At 40.2% G+C, this 22,729-nt stretch overlaps 1 protein-coding gene across 2 annotated transcripts; it reads left to right on the forward strand.

Moving 5' to 3' along the window:
• Positions 1-1,971: 1,971 nt before the first annotated feature.
• Positions 1,972-22,394, forward strand: tmem19 (transmembrane protein 19). 2 transcript variants are annotated; one of them, XM_078567919.1, is made up of 7 exons: positions 1,972-2,203; positions 3,877-4,017; positions 6,145-6,258; positions 7,806-7,943; positions 15,369-15,623; positions 20,330-20,539; positions 21,746-22,394. In XM_078567919.1, the coding sequence occupies exons 1-7, from the start codon at positions 2,167-2,169 to the stop codon at positions 21,907-21,909; spliced, it is 1,059 nt and encodes a 352-aa protein (XP_078424045.1). In that variant the 5' UTR covers positions 1,972-2,166; the 3' UTR covers positions 21,910-22,394. The 2 variants fall into 2 exon arrangements, with proteins under 2 accessions (XP_078424045.1, XP_078424046.1); XM_078567920.1 differs by having other exon boundaries at positions 2,035-2,169.
• Positions 22,395-22,729: the final 335 nt, after the last annotated feature.

A 22,729-nucleotide genomic window follows, 5' to 3' on the forward strand; every position in this document is an offset into this window, starting at 1 on the left:
CTTGAAACATCAACTCTGTTTCTCTCCACAGATGCTGCCTGACCTGCTGAGTATGTTTAAATAATGCTTATTGTGGGATAAATGTTGGCATGATACCAGGAGAACTCCCATGCTCTTCTTCGAATAATGTCATGGAATCTTCTGTGCCAGCATGAGAAGACATGCAGGGCCCTGGTTTAACATTTCAGCTGAAAGACGGCATCTTCAAAAAAGCAGCACTCCCTCAGTGCTTCAGTAAATGTCAGTCTAGATTATGTACTCAAGCCTCTGAAGTGGTGCTTGAAATTATGACCCACAAACTAGAGCTGCCAAGTCTGATACCCAAAACAAATTCATGGTGCTAATTAAAGAGCAAGCATTTGTCCAAGATCCTAACTAATATAATACATCACCAGAAGCAGATTAATTGGTCATTCATCTTATTGACATATCCGTATGACCCTTCAAACGGACACAAAACGTTAACTCTGTTTCTCGCTCCACAGATGCTGTTAGACCTGCTGAGTTTTTCCAGCATTTTCTGTTTTTGTTTCAGTTTTCCAGCATCTGCAGTTTTTGCTTTTATCTTATTGAGGTACCCTGATGGACAAAAATTGGCTGACACTAGTGTCTTATAACAACAATAACTATGCTTAGTAATCTATGGACTGCAGCAGTTCAAGAAGGCAGCTAGCCACTACATTCTCAAGGGAAACTAGGGATGGGCAATGAATGCCGGCCCAGGCAGCGAAGCCCACATCCCATGAATGAATTTAAAGAAAGAATTGCTGTGAAGCGCTTTGGGACTATGGATGATGCAAAATATTATTTCAGTTTCCCCCTTCCAGTAAAAATTACATCTTCCTTTCACCTGGGTGCTCGAAAAGAAAAATAGGTTCAGAGGGTATTCACACATTTGCCCTTTGTTTTCTGATGCATTGTTCTGTGGCACACGGATCATTGAGACTTCCCCCAATGTTCTGGTTAACATTTATCCCTCAGACAAGTATCCAGAAACAGACAAGCTGATCATTTATCTCATTGTTGTGTGCTGTGCTCAAATTTGCTGTTGCCTTCACTACATTACAATTGGATTTTGCAATCTGTGGTGAAGGAAGGGCTCTTGCCACTGACCTTGGAGAAAGCTGGGCACAAAGATCTAGTGATCGCCATGATGCAGATTTCTCCATCCTAATTGTAGTTTAAATCTGGCGTCAAGCCTAGCAGATGTCTTGGCATGCAGCAGTAGTGCTGTCAGCAAGGAGAGGTAAGCAGCCAATCACATTGAGCAAACCACGAAGTTAAACTTCAATTGAAGTTTTCAGATCACAAAATAAATTATGATGATTGGATTTAGACAGCAGCTAAAATAAAAATAGACTTACACTAAAAAAACAACTTTTTTAAAATATGGATTTTTTTATTATTATGTAGAAATTTGACATCCCACAGATATAAAATCAACTTTCCAGGGCTATTGAGGGTATTTAACAGTGACTCTGAAATTATATGTCGTTAAAAACCCAGTTACACCTAATTCAATAAGGTGTAACTTTTTCAGAGTTTAAGCAGCGAGACTAAAAAGCATAAAAGTGGAAGCTTTCGTTAATCCAGGGATTGCATTCTGATGAGTTCAACAGCATGAACTCTGGAGAAACATACGTACAACTTCTGGATTGCGCACTAATTGCACTGACTCCAGAGGTTGCTGTCAGTTTCTGTGGAGTAATGATGCTGAACGATGGCCATTACCACCGCAAAATCCTGGCCACAGTGGCAACTGTTCAAAATGAGCCCTAAAGTTCTTTCGGAACATCCTAAGGTCGCGAGATAAATACAAATCGTTCGTTGCCGATGTAACTTTTTTTCATTGCACCGCTGGGCCTGAGGAGGGCGTTCCGACAGACCCTACCAAGTGCAGCCTCCTGATTGGTCAGAAATTGAAAGGCGGAAGTTACTAGGGGCCTCTTCCAGGAAATGCTGTCATTTTGTGGGCGGCTGGAGCAGGAGTTGGAGCAAGTTCCAGGCTGCAGTGGGTTTGGGGCCGGTTCCAGAAAGGAGGTGTGGCCTGAACTATCTGTGACGACCTAGTGAAGGGAGAGGCTAAACCTGCTGCCTCTCTCTATATACCCTCCACAGCGGCTACTGTTTGTCTGCAAACAGTGAGAGGCAGATCCCTGGAGGAAAATGGTAATAATGCTTCCCCAACATGCGACCAGCAGAGGTATTGTTACAAAACAGGTCGAGCCGGCGCCCAGTTTTGTTGAATCAGTCCGATCCATGCTGTAAACGTCGCTTAAAAGAAAGGCTTAGCCCCAATTCACCAGAGGGTCAGAGCACGAGCGCTGTTATCTGATTTATTTATTCCCGCTAAGTAGTGAAAATATTGCAAGCTGTCTTTTATTATTTCCTGCAGCTGTGGAAGGGAGCGCAGTTAACGTTTCGAGTCCGCATGACTCTTCAACAGAACTAAGGAAAAATAGAAAAGGGGTGAAATATAAGCTGGTTTAAGGGGGGGTGGGTTGGGACAAGAGGGCTGGATAGAGGGCCAGTGATAGGTGGAGATAACCAAAAGATGTCACAGGCAAAAGGACAAAGAGGTGTTGAAACTGGTGATATTATCTAAAGGAATGTGCTAATTAAGGGTAGAAAGCAGGACAAGCAAGGTACAGATATCCCTTGTGAGGGTGGGGTGAAGGAATCGAAAAAGGCTAAAAGGTAGAGATAAAACAATGGATGGAAATACATTTAAAAATAATGGAAATAGGTGGGAAAAGAAAAATCTATATAAATTATTGGAAAAAAACAAAAAGGAGGGGGAAAAATCAGAAAGGGGGTGGGGATGGAGGAGAGAGTTCATGATCTAAAATTGTTGAACTCAATATTCAGTCCGGAAGGCTGTAAAGTGCCGAGTTGGAAGATGAGGTGCTGTTCCTCCAGTTTGCGTTGAGCTTCACTGGAACAATGCAGCAAGCCAAGGACGGACATGTGGGCATGAGAGCAGGGTGGAGTGTTGAAATGGCAAGCGACAGGGAGGTCTGGGTAATGCTTGAGGACAGAACGAAGGTGTTCTGCAAAGCGGTCACCCAGTCTGCGTTTGGTCTCTCCAAGGTAAGGGAAACTGCATTGGGAGCAACAAATACAGTAGACGAGATATTGGTGGCCAGTCTATCACATAACTCCCTGTCGCTTGCCATTTCAACACTCCACCCTGCTCTCATGCCCACATGTCTGTCCTTGGCTTGCTGCATTGTTCCAGTGAAGCTCAACGCAAACTGGAGGAACAGCACCTCATCTTCCGACTAGGCACTTTACAGCCTTCCGGACTGAATATTGAGTTCAACAATTTTAGATCATGAACTCTCTCCTCCATCCCCACCCCCTTTCTGATTTTTCCCCCTCCTTTTTGTTTTTTCCAATAATTTATATAGATTTTTCTTTTCCCACCTATTTCCGTTATTTTTAAATGTATTTCCACCCATTGTTTTATCTCTACCTTTTAGCCTTTTTCGATTCCTTCACCCCACCCCACCCCCACTAGGGCTATCTGTACCTTGCTTGTCCTGCTTTCTACCCTTAATTAGCACATTCCTTTAGATAATATCAACACCTCTTTGTCCTTTTGTCTGTGACATCTTTTGGTTATCTCCACCTATCACTGGCCCTCTATTCAGTTCTCTTGTCCCAACGCCCCCTTAAACCAGTTTATATTTCACCCCTTTTCTATTTTTCCTTAGTTCTGTTGAAGAGTCATGTGGACTCGAAACGTTAACTGTGCTCCCTTCCACAGATGCTGCCAGACCTGCTGAGTTTTTCCAGGTATTTTTGGTTTTGTTTTCGATTTCCAGCATCCACAGTTTTTTGCTTTTATCTTTTATTTTTCCTTTCTGGCTTTAGGTACGATTGTCCAGATCATTCATTGGCACTCATCATACGAAGAATTGATAAACATGGTAGAAAACGTTATTATCCTTAGTTTGATAGTGGCCATATCGTTGTCATTTTGGATTGTGTCAATGACTGTCAGTACTTACTATGGTAAGTGGATTGTTTTGTGTGTGTGTGTTGGCACACATTTAAATCCCTTCTGTTACTTGAAATACCCATAAAATGTGTTTAATATTAAACATATGATTGCTTTAAAATTGTTTAATTACCTCCTAAAGGATTAGACAACGTGGTAAGTCACTTTCAAGTTTGTTTTGGGACTGGAGAGCCAATTAACACTGATACCTCCAACCCAACACTCAGGTCTTGGTGCTCGTGCCACGGTGAAAGTTAAGATCCAAACTCATGAAGACCACGTTTACACTGCAGTTAAGGATCTATAATTGATTCTCCAGTTCCTGTTGTGTCACTGCAATGTTACACGTGGCTTGTAAATGCATCCTCATTTCATTACCAGTACTTTATACAATGTATACTTGACTAAAAGATATTTATTGTAAAAAAAAGAGGTCTTTATAAGAAACAATCTAGAGTGATTAAATATACAATTAAACTTATTATTAAGCTTCAGTACAGCATAAGAGTTGGTTATTAGATTTTCACACTGTTAAATTGAATGGGAAATAGTAGGTAGCACCACTATAAACTTTAAATGTAAACAGAGGGAGCATTTTGTATGTGGTAACACCAAGATGTAGTCTTTTGGTGTTGATGGTTGTGGTCGGAACTGTTTGAAGTGATGAAATAAGAATTTTGCAGATTAACTATGCTATTTTTTAAGCTAATGTTTCCCCTGTATGGTATCGATACTCGTACTCTAAATCTGCTGACCACGTTGTAAACGTATCTGCATTTAATAGTTGTGTATAATTGTACAACAAAATATACAAGAAACAGATTTGCATAATTAAGCTAGTTCGTTATTCCTTTTTTTCAAGTTAAAACATTACCAATAATAAACATCTTTTATATTTAATGCAGACTTTTTTCTTAGGACTGTATTGTGTTGCTCTTTTAATCAATTTTTAACCCATAAATTACACCCTTTCTCTGCAAAAATTCATTTCCTGCTCAAGAAATGCTGCTATTAACACTTCCTTAATAATTCAGCAGCAAAACAAAAATCAACAGAGGGTAAATAAAAGCAAAATACTCTGCATGCTGGAAATCTGAAATAAAAACAAAATGTGCTGGGGGAAAAGATTAGCAGGTCTGGCAGCATCTGTGGAGAGAAAAACAGAGTTATCATTTTGAGTCCAATATTACTTTGGGACATGAGGGTAGTCTAATGGAGCAACCTGATGTGATTTTCCTCTCCTGCCTGATGCCTCCACATGCAGGATGACTGAGATTAGGAATTCAGCTCAGGTTATTATCTTAAATTGGAATAAGGGATACAATCTGTATTTCTGAAGTCCACACCACCTGTTATATTTTGCCAGGTTGTTGTATATTTTATATCTTGAAACAATGCAGAGATGATGTATTGGACTCGAAACGTTAACGCTGTTTCTCAATCAACAAAGGGTGTTGTCCGCTAGGAGTTGCTCTATGAATAATGAGGCTGTTAATCCCACTTTTGATGTCAGAATGTTGATGGCATATGCCTAGAAACAGAAGTATTGAGAAAAAAAGGCCCCCCTTGTGTTTTTTTTAATTTATTTTTCTCTGCCTCTGTCATTTTGTCTTCAATTCTTTTTCTCAAATTTTCTTCCGTAGGTAAATGCTCTCATTTAATTTTTACATGGCTCTTCTATGATTAGCATTGCTAAGACAGTTTTGCTCTTGACAATGTCTGCAAATGCTTCACCTTGTATGATCCCTGAAAATCAATGCGTGACATGGTGACCTCTCACTTTCCTTACTACCGTATTCTCCATCTTGACCATCAAACACATGATGGATTGTGGTTGTTGTGATGTAAAAGTGGGGTATTTATCAGAAGGTGAGAAGGATAACTTCTGGTGATAGGTTTTAGAAAATGATTGAAAGTTGGTGTCTTGCCATCCTGATAAAATAATTATAATTTACTGATTGAGTTTTATACAGAATAATATATCTTAATAATATAACATATTTATTGAAAACCTAGTCCTGGGTAAAATGAATGAAACCAATTCTGATTTGTGGCTTGAGCATTGTAGATCCTGTATCTCTCAAGGTAGAAGGTGACAAGACCTTTGGTATTTTATTACAGTTGACTTTTTCTTTCCATAGGTACTCTACGACCTGTTTCACCTTGGCGATGGCTGTTTGCTGTGTTAGTTCCACTAATTATTACTTCTCATGCAATAAAGAAGAAAAGTCTTGATCGTGGTGGAGCTATTGGAGGTAAGGTTTCAAATTTTAATATTTTATGTTTTCTGTTTCTATTGCGTTGCTACTAGGTGTTTCCTGTTATGCCATCTAATATACGGAGTGGTATTAAACTGCATTAGGTAGACTGGTAGAGATTGCACTGGACTAGAACACTGACATTTGGATCTCAGCCATAATGAGACATCCAATGTGTTCACCTTAGCTCCACAACCGTAAAGGGAGGCCATTCAGCCCAGTGTCTGTAATAGCTTTGTTAGGGGAAGCTTCACCATATTTCCAATGAGTTTATACTTCAATGCTTGTTCCGTTACCTTACACTTATCTATATTAATTTATATTTAAGATGAGAAATTTGCAGAGCTATGGGAAAATAACAACAATTTTACCTTTGACGTAATAAAACATCACAAGGCACTTCACAGGAGCATTGTAGAACATTACAGAATAGGATACCAAACCACATAAGGAGATATTAAGTCAGATGATCAAATGGGTGGTTAAAGAGATAGGTTTTAAGAAGTGTGTTTAAGGAAGAAAACAAGGTAGAGAGATATAGGGAAGAAATTCCAGTGCTTGGGGTCAATGCAAGCGAAAGCACAGTCATCAATCGTGGACCAATTAAAATCCTGGATGCTCAAGAGGCCAGAATTAGATGACAGCAGGTATCTTGGAGGATTGTGGAGCTGGAAGAGACTACAGAGATGGGGAGGGGTGAGGTTTTGGAAGGATTTGAAAACAACAAGTATGAAAATTTTAAAATCTAGACGTTGCTTGACTAGGAGCCAACATAGGTCTGAGAGCAGAAGTGATAAGCGACTAGGACTTGGTTCAAAGTTAAGATACAGGCAGCAGAGTTTTGGATGGTCTCAAGATTCATTAATCTCCTGTGACAAAGGATTTCATCTTTTTAAATAACTTTTAAGACTTTTGTATGGAGAAACAAGTCTTCTAATACCTCTTCTATTCTTCTCTATTAATCCTGTATTTACTCCCCTTACCAATTCAGCAACCAGTGTAATTATTTTTTTATCATTTACTCTCTCAAACTCTGTCAAAATTTTCAACACTTCTGACAGATCTCCACTTAACCTTCAGATAAAATTAGTGAAATAGAGATGGCTATCAAGTTGCTCATCATAACTATGTTCTAGTGTGAAGCCACACTTCATCTTTATCATAAACTCCAACTTCACAATATACATGAGGGGCAAACTCTCTGGAAGGATTGTGGGGAAAAAGTTGTAGGACAGTCATAAACTGTTCAGATGACTTGTGCTGTATCCAAAGTATTGCTATGGTAGATTATATATGGTTTAGGGTGGAAGAAAACTGAAACTCATATTTTCAGAAAAGCATTTTTGTTTCCAGTAGTACAATGTGTTACTAGTTCCCCAACAATGCTCTTATTTTTCAAGTTCATCAGATTTAGTTTTAGGTATAATCCTTTTTGGTAATTTTGGGTATGTTAATATTGGGTATCTCCATTCATGGTGCAGAATTCTTGAGATAAAATCAGTTTCTTGCATGACAATACTTTTTTTTTACAAACTTTGTTCCAGCTTTGATTGTTGGGTTCATCCTTACAATTGCCAACATCAGTTTCTTCTCTGCATTGCTAACTTTTTTTGTTAGCTCGTCTAAACTAACAAAATGGAAGGCAGAAGCGAAGAAGCGCTTGGATGCAGAATATAAGGAAGGTAATGCTGCCAATCGTATCATTTATGCACTTGTTGATTCCGTAATAAATCAAATAAGTAGAAAACCCGAAAGCATTTTCTACCTGCACATATTGTAATTACTTTATTTGTAATCTCTTAAAAATATTTAATCAATGTAAATATTTAACCACAATTATAGTCAATTAGTCACTTTCTATACAATTTGCTTGACTGCTATTTTGTCAATGCATAGAAATACAGCATAGTAAAAGTGAAATATGTAAATTTTGATCTAGTCTCCTTTCTATTCCACCCCTCCCTCTGCTTTGACTCCAGTTGCAGGGCCTTTAGCTGGCCCTTCATTCTAACACTTTCCCTAAACCACTCCATTTTCTACATCTGGTGTCATCTTCAGAACTCTCAATATCTACCTGTTCAATTATGCTTTTGGTCACTTCCCCAAACTCTTCATGTATCTGTTTTACCCTGTAATATTTTACCAGTTTAAAGGAATTATATTATTGTAAGTTGTTTTTGCAGAAGACTAGATATTTGGATTATAGATTTGTTATAGCAAAAAAAAAGGAGCAATTTTTCCCCACTGTGTCTTTGTCCATTCTCTGCAACACCACTCCCACTCCCCTGCCCCTTCCCCATAGTCCTGCAAATTCTTTTCTCTTTAGGTACTTAGCCAATTTCCTTTTAAAAGCCACAATTAAATCTACCTCCAATGCACTCTCAGGGAGTAAACCACTCAGTGATTAAAAAAAAGTTCTTCCTCATGTTACCTTTTAGTTCTTTTCCTAATCACCTTAAATCTGTGTCCTCTGGTTCTCGACACTTCCGCCATTGGGAACAGTTTCTCCCTATCTACTCAGTCCAGACCCACCATGATTTTGAAAACCTCCATCAAATCGCCTTTCAAGCTTCTCTTGTCCAAAGAAAACTGCCCAAGCTTCTTCAGTCTATCCTCATACCTGAAGTCACTCATTCCTGTACCCATTCTTGTAAATCTCTCCTGCACCCTCTCTAATACTTTCACATTCTTCTTAAAGTGCAGCTTCCAGATTTGAAGGCAGTACTCTAGTTGAGGCAAAACCAGTTTTTTATAACAGTTCCCCCATCGTCCTTGCTTTTGTAGTCTATGCCTTGATTTAAAAAGCCCAGGATTCCTTATGGCTTTTTAACTACTTTCTCAACATGCCCTGCCACCTTCATCGTCAATGATTTGCGTACATATACTCCCCAGGTCTCTCTTCTTATACGCCCTTTAGAATTATACTATTTGATTTATATTGCCTATCTTTGATCTTACTACCAAATTTATCTTCTCCCTGGCTTCTAAATGTGGCTGGACCTTTAAACTACTTGTTTTACAGCAGCTAGTGCCATTTAACAAAAGGTGGCATGGGCTTCCCTGCCTCTGACTCAGCTGCCCTCAACACAAGGCCTCAGGAACCCAACACACACACTGTTCTCGCTTGGCTTGAGTCGGAAGGTCGGGGTAGAAAGGAGTGGTTTCATTTCCACATAACTAAGTAGGAGCAGAGTGGCAATCCAACTCTGCTACTCCATGAAAGTTAAGGGCCAATATTTACAAGCTTTGTGTTGTCTGGAAATTTTGAAATTGTGCCCTGTTTGCCAAAGTCTAGGTCAATAATATATATCAAGAAAAGCTGACTCCTGGGGAACCCCATTGTATACCTGCCTCCAGTCTGAAACACCACCACTCAGCATTACTGTCTGTTTCCTGTCACTCAGCCAAATTCATATTCATGCTGCCACTGTCCCTTTTATTCCATTGGCTTCACCTTTGCCTGCAAGCCTATTATCAAACACGTCTTTGAAGTCCATGTATACCACATCATATTTTTTTTTTATTAATTCACGGAATATGGGCTTTGCTGGCTAGGCCAGCATTTATTGCCCATCCCAGTTGCCCTTGAGAAGGTGGTGGTGAGCTGCCTTCTTGAACTGCTGCAGTCCATGTGGGGTAGGTACACCCACAGTGCTGTTAGGAAGGGAGGTCCAGGATTTTGACCCAGCGACAGCGAAGGAACGGCGATATATTTCCAAGTCAGGATGGTGAGTAACTTGGAGGGGAACTTCCAGGTTGTGGTGTTTCCATGCATTTACTGCCCTTATCCTTCTAGATGGTAATGGTCGTGGGTTTGGAAGGTGCTGTCTAAGGAGCTTTGGTGAATTCCTGCAGTGCATCTTGTAGATGGTACACACTGCTGCTACTGTGTGTCAGTGGTGGAGGGAGTGAATGTTTGTGGATGTGGTTCTCCAAGGGTCAGCTTTTCTTGATATATTATTGACCTAGACTTTGGCAAACAGGGCACAATTTCAAAATTTCCAGACAACACAAAACTTGTAAATATTGGCCCTTAACTTTCATGGAGTGGCAGAGTCGGATTGCCACTCTGCTCCTACTTAGTTATCTGGAAACGAAGCCACTCCTTTCTCGCCCGACCTTCCGACTCAAGCCAGGCGAGAACAGTGTGTGCATTGGATTGCTGAGGCCTTGTGTTGAAGGCAGCTGAGTCAGAGGTAGGGAAGCCATGCCTGCTTTGTCCTGGATGGTGTCAAGCTTCTTGAGTGTCGTGGGAGTTGCATTCATCCAGGCAAGTGGAGAGTATTCCATCACACTCCTGACTTGTGCCTTGTAGATGGTGAACAGGCTTTGGGAAGTCAGGAGGTGAGTTACTCGTCGCATGATTCCTAGTCTCTGACCTACTCTTGTAGCCACAGTATTTATATGGCTAGTCCAGTTCAGTTTCTGGTCAATGGTAACCCCCCCCCCCCCCCCCAGGATGTTGATAGTGGGGGATTCAGTGATGGTAATGCCATTGAACGTAAAGGGGCGATGGTTAGATTCTCTCTTGTTGGAGATGGTCATTGCCTGGCACTTGTCTGGCAGAAATGTTACTTGCCACTTGTCAGTCCAAGCCTGGATATTGTCCAGGTCTTGCTGCATTTGGACATGGACTACTTCAGTATCTGAGGAGTCGAATGGTGCTGAACATTGTGCAATCATCAGCGAACATCCCCACTTCCAACCTTATGATGGAAGGAAGGTCATTGATGAAGCAGATGACGATGGTTGGGCTGAGGACAATACCCTGAGGAACTCCTGCTGTGATATACTGGAGCTGAGAGGACTGACTTCTAACAACCACAACCATCTTTCTTTGTGCTAGGTATGAATCCAACCAGCGGAGAATTTTCTCCCTGATTCCCATTGACTCCAGTTTAGCAAGGGCTCCTTGATGCCACACTCGGTCAAAAGCTGCCTTGATGTCAAGGGCGATCACTCTCACCTCACCTCGAGAGTTCAGCTCTTTTGTCTATGTTTGAACCAAGGCTGTAATGAGGTCAGGAGCTGAATGGCCCTGGCGGAACCCAGGCTGGGCGTCAGTGAGCAGGTTATTAGTAAGCAAGTGCCGCTTGCTAGCACTGTTGATGACCCCTTCCATTACTTTACTGATGATCGAGAGTAGACTGATGGAGTGGTAATTGGCCGGGTTGGATCGGTCTTGCATTTTGTGTACAGGACATACCTAGACAATTTTCCACATAGCCGGGTAGATGTCAGTGTTGAAGCTGTACTGGAACAGCTTGGCCAGGGACGCAGCACGTTCTGGAGTACAAGTCTTCAGTACTATTGCTGGAATATTGTCAGGGCCTGTAGCCTTTGCACCATCCAGTGCCTTCAGCCATTTCTTGATATCACGTGGAGTTAATCAAATTGGCTGAAGACTGGCATCTGTGATGCTGGGGACCTCCAGGAGAGGCTGAGATAGATCATCCATTCGGCACTTCTGGCTGAAGATTGTAGCAAATGCTTCAGCCTTGTCTTTGGCACTGATGTACTGGGCTCTTCCATCACCGAGAATGGTGATATTTGTGGAGCCTCCTCTTCCAGTAAGCTGTTAAATTGTCCACCACCATTCACGACTCGATGCGGCAGGATTCCAGAGCTTAAATCTGATCCATTGCGGTTGTGGGATCGCTTAGCCCTTTCTATCACTTGCAGGTTATGCTATTTGGCATGCAAGTAGTCCTGTGTTATAGCTTCACATCTCATTTTTAGGTATGTCTGATGATGCTCCTGGCATGCCCTCCTGCACTCTTCATTGAAGCTAGGTTGATCTCCTGGCTTGATGATAATGTTGGAGTTGGGGATATGCTGGGTCATGAGGTTACAGATTATGTTTGAGTACAATTTTGTTGCTGCTGATGACCCACAGTGCCTCATGGATGCCCAATCTTGAGTTCCTAGATCTGTTCGAAATCTATCCCATTTAGCACGGTGGCAGTGCCACATAACATGATGGAGGGTATCCTCAATGTGAAAGCAGGACTTCGTCTCCACAACGACTATGCCATGGTCACTCCTGCTGATACTGTCATGGACAGTTGGTTGGTGAGGATGAGGTCAAGTATGATTTTCCCTCTTGTTGGTTCCCTCACCACCTGCCACAGACCCAGTCTCGTAGTTATGTCCTTTAGGACTCGGCCAGCTCGGTCAGGTAATGGTGCTACCAAGCCACTCTTGGTGAAGAACGTTGAAGTCTCCCACCAGAGTACGTTCTGTGCCCTTGCCACTTAGTGCTTCCTCCTGCTGGTGGAACAGGACATATCCAGGGATGGTGATGGTGGTGTCTGGGACATTATCTATAAGGTATGATTCCGTGAGGATGACTATGTCAAGCTGCTGCTTGACTAGTCTGTGAGACAGCTCTCCCAATTTTGGCACGAGCCCCCAGATGTTAGTAAGGAGGACTTTGCAGGGTTGACAGGGCTGAGTTTGCTGTTTTTTCCGGTGCCTAGGTCGATGCCAGGTGGTCTGTCTGGTTTCATTCTTTTTTTTAATGACTTTGTAGCGACTTGCTAGAGGGCATTTAAGAGTCAACCACATTGCTGTGTGTCTGGAGTCACATGTAGTCACCAGGTAAGGACGGCAGATTTCCTTCCCTTAGTGAGCCAGATGGGTTTTTACAACAATTGGCAATGGTTTCATGGTCATCATTAGACATTTAATTCCAGGTTTTTATTGAATTCAAATTCCACCATTTGCTATGGCAGGATTTGAACCCAGGTCCCCAGACTCATTACCCTAGTCACTGGATTACTAGCCAGCAACAAGACCACTACGCCATCGCCTCCCCAATAACCTCTTCAACCATCTGTTACCTCATCAAAAAAACCCAATCAAGTAGTTAAGCACAATTTAACAAATTTATGCTGGATTTTCTGTAATTAATCCACGCTGGTCTGAGTGACTATTAATTTTGTCCTGAATCATTGTTTCTAAAAGTTTTCCCACCACAGATGTCAAACTGACTGGATGTTAGTGAATGGGTGAGTGGATGAATGGGTAGGGTGAGTAGGTGGGTTAGATAAGTGAGTGGTGTGGTAGATGGGTCAGGTTGGCAGGTGAGTGGTTAGGGGGTATTCGGGTGGTTAGTCAGGGAGTCAGTGTGAGTGAATGGGGTGAGCATTCTGGAGTTACCCAGGGCTTAGACTAGGTTTCTTCTGTCCAACATTTCCTGGATAACTATTCAGGTGAATACATCGGAAGTGTCCGAAGTCTAACTCAGAGTTGGAGACTTTTGTGGAGGGTCCCGGGGAGCAGCGGGATTGCCCATCTGAAGTTGAAACTTTCTGGGCAACTCCCATGTAGGTCAGCATGTCATGACTGCCACAGGGTCCTGGCGTGCTTCTCCGGTCATACGTCTGGTCTCTGATGATCCAGAGACGGAAGATTTAGGCCAATGTGTTTCCAAAAGCATTGGAGATAGGGAAAAACCAGAAAAAATAGAGAGGAATAAAACAGAAAAAAAGTCAGGAAAATAGGCATAAAGAAAACAGGAAGAAAAGGCAAAGAAAAAAAGGCAGTGCTACTGGTTTTCCTAATTGGTTGGAATCCGTTTGGATTACATAAGCTCCTCTCAACAGAATTGTAAAATGTTTAGTTTGTGTCAGGAGTAGGCATTTCTTTTTATTGAATCACACATGACTCAGTCAGATTATTCCAAGCAGAAGGACTTACTTTGCCTATGTTTGGAGCAATGTATAAATAAGCTGTTTCTTCTTTTCATTTTCCATGCCAAATTCCAATTCTGGCAATAGCCAGTTCTTTAATCTCCTTCAACCCTCACATCTCTGTCTCCAAGTGAAAGAGAAAAAAAATGAAAAAATCCACTAATGAGTGTAGCACAGATCAAATGTTTCCCATGCCACTGAGTTTGCCAATTTCAAACAAATGAATTTAATGGTATAGATAGGATAGCACTGACTGATTTGACTTCCATTCTTGAGTTGACCTTTTAAATGTTGATTGAGAGTTGAAGAGCAGGAGAATGGCAGACTGTCAATGGAGAGTAATGCAATGATTTACAATAGCATTGGTCATGGAATCTGGTTTGGCAATGCAGTTAACAGTATGTGTGGCACAGTTAGTGGCTGGCTGAAGAGCCAGGTGGACAGCAGTGGGCCAAAAGTGATCTTCAATGATAAGTAAAATATGATGGAGTGGAAAAAGGGTAGTCAATCTGATCTTGTCTGTTTCCCACCAGGAAGATGAGGTTGATCTGACCTATTGTGACTGACTGGAACAATAAAATTCAATATATTGAGGTACTACTTGGATGCTAGCAGCTTGAGGCTTTGGAAAGGCCCATCAACTCAGTTGAGGAACTGCCTACGAATGTGGCCTGGGAGACTGAGGGAAAATAAGTTTTTTTTTTTGAGATTTTAGATGATTCAACTTTTGGTTTCATTTTTATTATTACTTACCGTTTTATCAGCAGCACAATCAGTAGGGGAGGCAGTAGCATAGTGGTATTGTCACCGTACTAGTAATCCAGAGACCCAAGATAATGCTCTGGGCACCCGGGTTCAAATCCTGCCACGGCAGATGGTGAAATTTGAATTCAATAAAAGTCTGGATGATAACCATGAAATTAGATTTTAAATGAGATGAAATGAGTCGTAAAAACTAATGTCCTATATGTGCTTGATTCTTAAAAATGCCCTCTGAATAAGGCAATAAATGCTGGCCTAGCCAGCGATGCCCAATACCCACGAACAAATTTTTTTTTAAAAAGTTAAGCTGAATGTGAATAATAACTTTGGGGTAACAAGTGAAGAACTTTGGGGCAACCAAAATGAAGAACTTAAATCTAAATCTAATCGCACTCAAATATAAAGTGTGGTTGTAAAGTCCCCATTCTAATCTTGGAAGAGAAAAATTGTATGTGAATCATAACTCTACCACAGCCTAATTTACTATTTGAATCCAATCCTGGAAGCTTAGAGTACAGTATTGGATCCCATTTCATTATTATAGTTTTGACCGCAAATAGTTCTGAATGTTGAGAATCAGTGCTATTACTTTCTCAGTACTTGTATTTTCATCTTTTATTTAATCTATGTTTATATCAATTTTTTTCACAGGTGGCCAGAGGAACTGGATACAGGTATTCTGTAATGGAGGTGTTCCTACAGAGATTGCCCTACTTTATATGATTGAAAATGGGCCAGGAGAAATTGCAATTGATTTTTCAAAGCAGTACACTGCCTCTTGGATGTGTCTGTCTCTCCTGGGAGCTCTGGCTTGCAGTTCAGGTGATACCTGGGCATCAGAGATAGGAAGTGTCGCCAGCAAAAGCCAACCGAGGCTCATAACCACGTGGAAGAAGGTTCCCATTGGTAAGAATCCACATTGCTTTCTAAAGGGTGCCAGAGTCCAGTTACTTCCCGTGTAGATATCCTGTAATATTTATTTGACAAAGAAAAATTATGATATTGTAAAAGCAGAAAAAATTGTATGTCAGGTGCAGGAACAGAAAGACCTGGGTGTATATGTGCATAAATCATTGAAGGTGGCAGGACAGGTTGAGAGAGCAGTTGATAAAGCATACAGTATCCTGGGCTTTATTAATAGGAGCATAGGCATACAAGAGCAAGGAGGTTATGTTGAATTTCCATAAGTCACTAGTTTGGCCTCAGCTAGAGTATTGTGTCCAGTTCTGGGCACTGCTCTTTAGGGAGTATGTAAAGGCATTAGAGAAGATGCAGAAAAGATTCAGGAGAATGGTTTCAGGGATGAGAAACTTCAGCTATGAGGAAAGATTGGAGAAGTTAGGATTGTTTTCCTTAGAGAAAAGACTGTTGAGAAGAGATTTGATAGAACTATTCAAAATCATAAGGGGTCTGGGCAGAGTAGATAGGGAGAAACTGTTCCCACTCTTAAAAGGATCGAGAACGAGAGGGCACAGATTTAAAGTAGTTAGTAAAACACGCAAAAGTGATATGAGGAGAAACTTTTTTTTACACTGTATGGTTAGGGTTTGAAACACTCCACTATGGTGGAGGCAGGTTCAATTGAAGCATTTAAAAGGGGACTAGACTGTTATCTGAAAATGAAGAATGTTTCAGGATTACTAGGAGAAGGTGGGGAATGGCACTAGGATAGTTGTTCATTTGGAGAGTCACTGCAGGCACAATGGGCCAAATGACGGCTTCCTACGCTGTAACAATTCTGTGATTTTGTAATTACCAAACTTCATAAAACTTGCCAACTTCCTACAAATTTTGCCAAATTCTTTCACCAGTGCATCTTAATCATGCATGAGCATTTCTAGCACTAAAATCAGTGCCCTCTTAAATCAGGAGGTCCAAAGTGTGGAACATGTGTCAACTGCAGCCCTGAGTCCTGGCAATCCAGCCCACAAAACCTACAGAATTCAGCCGTATTTGCATTTATAGTTATTGTTCAGCAGTTTGGAATATTATGGCTCTGAAGATTTGGAAGGGGCTGTAGTTAGTGTTGCTGCCTCATTAGTTCTAAATCAGAAACTGTGATTATAACTTGACTGGCAAGGATAGGGTTTGACTTGAATCTTCAATGCCTCTACAATGGGAACAAAATGTTGGGATTTCTTTAGAGTGAAGGAATCTCCTCCTTGGGTCCAGAGAGTCTCTTTTGTAAGGAGAGATGAGACACTAGCAGAATCCTTATTGTCTGTCTGGAGAACCATGATGTATAATGGTAGAAAACTATTAATACTAAGATAACCACCTATAATCAGTAACTGACATCCGTGAGAGTAAATAACTGCTTTGAGGAATATGCTCATAGTGTGTATTTGTCTTTTGACCCTAAGATTAACTAGTTACCCTATTTTTATATGGTAAATGATAATTGCAATCCTTATTCAGGGTTTATGAGATGAATTTCTAAATCTTGGAAACATCAGTTGTGGACCTAAGGTCAAGCTGCAATTATGCTACGGAGAAACAATTTGTACTGTTAAAGGACTGGTATATAGCAGAAATATATCTTAAAAAGCAGCTGATGGGATATCTGAAAATGAAATTGTTTCAATTATATCAAAATTGCAGCCTTACACATTCAATTCCTGCAATAAACCTGTGAAAAAGCAGTAAGCTAATATGTATCAAAATTACCTGCAATTAACAGGAGAATGTATGTGCTTTCACAAAGTAGAACACAAGATAATTAACTCAAGGTTTTTTTTAAACAATGTTCTTTTAAGACAGCTAACTAAAAAGATACCATTCATCACAGAAAAAAAGATCAGTTTTTTAGCATTCAAACTTGTGGCAAGGAGCCTCAAGTATCAATCAGGCATATTGGGAAATTGCCCATATGTTTTGATCCAAAATGCTGCCAGATATGCAATGGTGGTCATACTAAACCTCTGCCCAGTGACAGGTCCATGTGATCTGGTTAACATGGAGAAAGAAACCTAAACTGAAACCTATTGAAAATCCAGTGACAGTTTTCACACAGTTTTGACATAGAAAAGGGAGAGCTGCTTTTAGGACACAGACACAGAGAGAGAGAGAAGAGAGAGAGAGAGAATACAGCTACTGCTGTGAAGAGCTGGGAAAGACTGTTTTTGGGAATCTGATTGGCAAATAAAAGAGGCACCATTGTTGGAATGTGATCTCAATACTTATTCACATGTATGTTCATGCATGTATACTTTAATCTTTATACATTTGTTGGTGAAATGGTAGGGTGAAAAGTAGAGTGTGAGCATTTTTTAATTGTTTTGGTGCTTTATCATCTTGGTTATGAAATAGTGGTAAGATGTTAGGTAGAATCGCTAAATGATGCAGAACAGAAAGAGGTCATTCGGCCCATCGTGCCTGTGCCCTGTCTTTGAGAGAGCTATTTCCCCATAGCCTTGCAAATATTTCCCTCATCAAGTATAAATCCAATTCTCTTTTGAAAATTATTACATCTTACTCTGCAAGAATTACAGAATAGTAATATTGGGGGACTTCAATTATCCTAATACAGACTTGGTTGCTGACAATGTGATAGTAAAGGAGGAGATATGAAAGAAATTGAATAGGATAAAAATAGATACAGTAAAAAGGAGGTACTCAACAAAACCGTTTGTCAATGCCTGAATATATCTAATTTTGCTAAGGGAAGCATTGCCTTTCTTTTCCCCCTGATGGGAATTTCTCTAATCTGTACCCAAACCATCTCCTCTTTGAAGGCCTCCCATTGCTCATTTACGGTTTTACCTGCCAATTTTTGATTGCAATTCAACTGGGTCAGATCCCTTTTCAGCTCACTGAAATTAGCTCTTCTCCAAATTGAGTATTTTCACATTTCGTTTTTTTTTTTACTTGTCCTTTTCCATAATGACTCCATCCTAATAACATTGTGATCACTGTTTCCCAAATGCTCCTCCACAGAAACACGTTCCACTTGTTTTCCCCAGACTAGATCTAGTATTGCTTCCTTCCTCATTGGGCTGGAAACATACTGATCAAGAAAGTTCTCTTGTACCCATTCCAGGAATCCCTCCCTTCTCTGGCCATTACAATGTTATTTTCCCAGTCCATATTAGGCTAATTGAAGTCCCCATTATCACTACTCTACAGTTCTTGTATTTTTCTGCAATTTTTCTGAACAGTTGCTCCTCTCTCTTTCCTACTAGTTGGTAGCCTAGAGTATACACCCAATGGTATAATAGCTCCTCTATTGTTCGTTAATTCTAATCAACTAGATTTGTGTCTTTTGACCCTGAAGTACATCATCCCTTTCTAGTGTTGTAACAGTAACTTTGATCAATACCACCACATGCTCTTCCTTTTGTCCTTTCTTATCTTTCCCGATGATGTTGAGTTACATAGAATCTACAGCTCAGATTTTGGTTACATAAATATCACAGAATCACACAATACAGAAGAGGCCCTTCGGCCCATCGAGTCTACACCGACACGTGAGAAACCCCTGACCTACCTACTTAATCCCATTTACCAGCACTTGGCCATAGCCTTGAATATACACAAAATATACCCATAAGAAGTACATATGTATCAGGGTATGTAAGACAATTTCAATGAAAATGGTGCATATGGCTAAAACAGTGTTGCCTAAGCCACACCTATACACAGGTAGAGATGGACAATACTGTTCTAACTATTTTAACTTGTTTTAACAGTTCTTTGTGTCATGTTCTGAATTTTGATTGGGCAGCATGTCTTGGCTCAGTGAAGCAAGGGTTGTACACTAGTCTATAATGGTAAATTCATTAAAACTAAAGGCTCTCCTCTGCTCTCCCTGGGTACCTTATTTTCATACCTGCACATCCATCTTTTACTTTCCTAAGTGGGATTTAGGATTGCTTGGTCCTGGCACTGCTCACATTAGAGTCTATTAGGCTTCTTAAGTCAGTTGGACTTATTGGTAGGTGTCTGTTGTGAAATATTTCAGCAGTTTATTGAGGGCTACATTTCCAGTAGAAGAAATTGATGCTTTGAAGTCTGAACAACTACTTGTTCCACAAAATAGCTGTAAACCAGGATAAATTGTTATTAGTTTGAAAGGCTGAATCAAAGTAGACTCAAATGCTGGAAAATGCACCAAAAAAATGTCGAGAAAACAAAAGTTCTGGGGTGGAAAGTCCGTGGTTCTGCAATCTTAGTAAATAAGTCTCATGTCTTCAGCTGTCTCATCCCCTATCAAAAATTTCTAAATCTATCATAGCTGCAAAATGTTTTTGTATTTTTTCCTACAAATGACTGAATTTTTACTTGAGTATATAGGGTAAGCAAACTGTGCACTAAGTTATGACAAGTAATAAAGTTATAACAAGTCCATGTCCTTGCATTTTCTGTGCAAATGCTGGCTTGCAGATATCGATCAATGATATACTCGTGGCTGTTTTCTGGTTATGAACTTTTTCGGAGCTGGTTTCTGCTTTTCTGGTTGCTGGAACTTTTTCTGCTGCTTTTGATCAGTGGAATTGCAAATGCTAAATTAATGTACATGTCCAAGGAAAAGAAGAAAAATAATTCTTAGTTTAAATAATCTTTAAATATTAGGAACAAGCCTGAACTGACTAAAAGGTGTTATTTTCTTTCAGGTACTAATGGAGGGGTTACCTTTGTAGGCCTTGTATCGAGTTTACTTGGTGGAATGGTTATTGGATTAGCCTATCTATTAACGCAATTGATGTTTGTGGAGAACCTGGATATTTCACCACCTCAGTGGCCAATTGTCTTGTATGGTGCTGCAGCCGGTTTCCTTGGTTCCATTTTGGATTCCTATCTCGGCGCCATAATGCAGTATTCAGGTTTGTGCTTGAAATTATTAAATATTGTTTTATTTCTATATTTGTTTTCAGATTGTAGTTGGAAGGGTGAAGAAAATAAGTATTTTTGTTCCCACATGCACTGACTAAAAGATGTCGTGGAATGAACCAATTAACGGTACTCCAGTACTTGATTGATGTGGAGCTGAATGCCCCCTTCCTTGGCTATAATATTCCTTAACCAAGAGGAGATTACATCAATGAACATGTATCCTGCAAAAACCTTCATTAATGCATTGGAATGCTATTCCTCATTTCAACAGGCTGGCAAATCGATGAAACTTTCCAAACCAAGTTGGCAAGTTCACAGGCTTCTCCTAAAACTAGAAAATACAGTTGTCTGCTCAAAAATATAGTGCTCAACGGTTTAAGCTGTTGAAATACAAAACACGCTTTTGTGTCCAATTTAAAACTGTACTGGAGTTCCAAGTTTAGTAAGTGCACAGTTTGCTTACCATATATAATCAGGTAAAAATCGACCCCTGACTTTTGGCCAAAAGATCCTTAATTTTGCATATACTTCGTGTAAAAGTCGACCCTCGACTTTCTAAGGACATTCCTTTCTGACTCAGTTTGTCATCTCACTCTGTGTCAGAGTAACACAGCAGATTTGAAGCGGGAGTTTTCTGATCTTTCTGCATCGCTGCTAGATCAAAGAGTGCAGCAATTCACCGAGATATCGAGGAATTTGAGTAAAAGTTTAATTTCTTGTTGAAATGATGGAGGTAAGATTGGGACAAATTTCAAGAGGCAGTGTGCATATTGAACTTTCCAGAAATGGAGCTAAGTTCAGAGCTGTCATGAACAGTCCTACGGCCCCATAGGAAAAGAAAAGGGATTATTAAAAACTTACATTTTTAGGTCTCCTTCTTGCTCCAAACCACTTCCTTGCAAGCCATGAGCATCTGAAACTGAGACTGAAAATCCAGCATGGTTCTCTGCTAGCTGTGAGCCGCAAGTGTCAGTAGTTGAAAGTGAATCCCTTGAAAACATTGCCTCCATAAAGTCGACCCCTAAATTTTTTGCTAAAAAAGGGTCTCAGAACTTCGACTTTTACACGTGTATATACAGTATTGTGAATTACTAAATTGTACAAAACTGGAGTTCAGAACCGAAATATTTGTTTTGCACATAATTGCATTGCAATCTTGGTTCCAATAAATGTTTATAATTCTCATGCTCTCACAGGTTTTGATGAAGACAGTGGGATGGTTGTCAATCACATTACTCCTAATGGAAGGCACATATCAGGAAAGCCTATCCTGGATAACAATGCAGTGAACCTCTTCTCTGCCATCCTTATTGCTCTTCTGCTGCCAGGAATGACCTGGCCTTTTTGGCCAAAGAAATGAACAATTTTAAAAAAAAAGGAGTATCATGATCATTTGTTGGCATAAAATATTGCATACGAATATTGCATTAACAAATAGCTGACTGAATTAAAATGAAGATAGATTAAAATACAGCTCAATTTTGTTGAAGTGAAAGACATATCTTCACAATCTTATTTTGAAGATTTATTTATTGCTCTTTTAGACATGTTACTTGGTTTCTTCAATCAAAAAGCCTAGTCCTAATCATACATTAATTCTGAGCAGACAGTGCTTTTATTGCAATAGATATTGTTGCATATTTATATTAATGATTCTTTAGGGAATGCCTCCTTTAAAGTAGATAACATACTTACATTTTGTAACAACTCATACATTTGCATAATATATTTTATTTAGGCAGAAGACTACTGATCCATCTAGACCACTCTTCTAAATCACCTGCTTGTTTCCTTACTATGATTCTGAAACTATATCTACATTTCAAATTAAAGTTTATCAAGTCCGTTTTTTATATCCTGCCATGGTTTTCTGTTCAACCATCTTTAGTAGTATCCCTACAAGTTTTTTTTATATTCACTTGTGGGCATCACTGGCTAGGCCAGCATTTATTGCCCATCCCTAATTGCCCTTGAGGTGGTGGTGAGCTGCCTTCTTGAACAGCTGCAGTCCATGTGTTATAGGTACAACCACAGTGATGGCGGGGGTTGGGCGGGGGGGGAGTTCCAGGATTTTGATCCAGCAATAGTGAAGGAACGACGATATGTTTCTAAGTCAGGATGGTGTGTGGCTTGGAGGTTGGTGGTGTTTCCATGCATTTGCTGCCCTTGTCCTTCTAGAT

The sequence above is a fragment of the Cetorhinus maximus genome, chromosome 22, assembly GCF_964194155.1.
Source record: "Cetorhinus maximus chromosome 22, sCetMax3.hap1.1, whole genome shotgun sequence".
NCBI lineage: Eukaryota > Metazoa > Chordata > Chondrichthyes > Lamniformes > Cetorhinidae > Cetorhinus > Cetorhinus maximus.

Excerpts from the sequence above, each read along its gene's own strand:
- tmem19 (XM_078567919.1), top strand. The coding sequence starts at position 2,167 with ATGGTAATAATGCTTCCCCAACATGCGACCAGCAGAG. Across the intron at positions 4,018-6,144 it reads GACTGTCAGTACTTACTATG|GTACTCTACGACCTGTTTCA; the intron begins GTAAGTGGATTG and ends TTCTTTCCATAG. Across the intron at positions 20,540-21,745 it reads CGCCATAATGCAGTATTCAG|GTTTTGATGAAGACAGTGGG; the intron begins GTTTGTGCTTGA and ends ATGCTCTCACAG.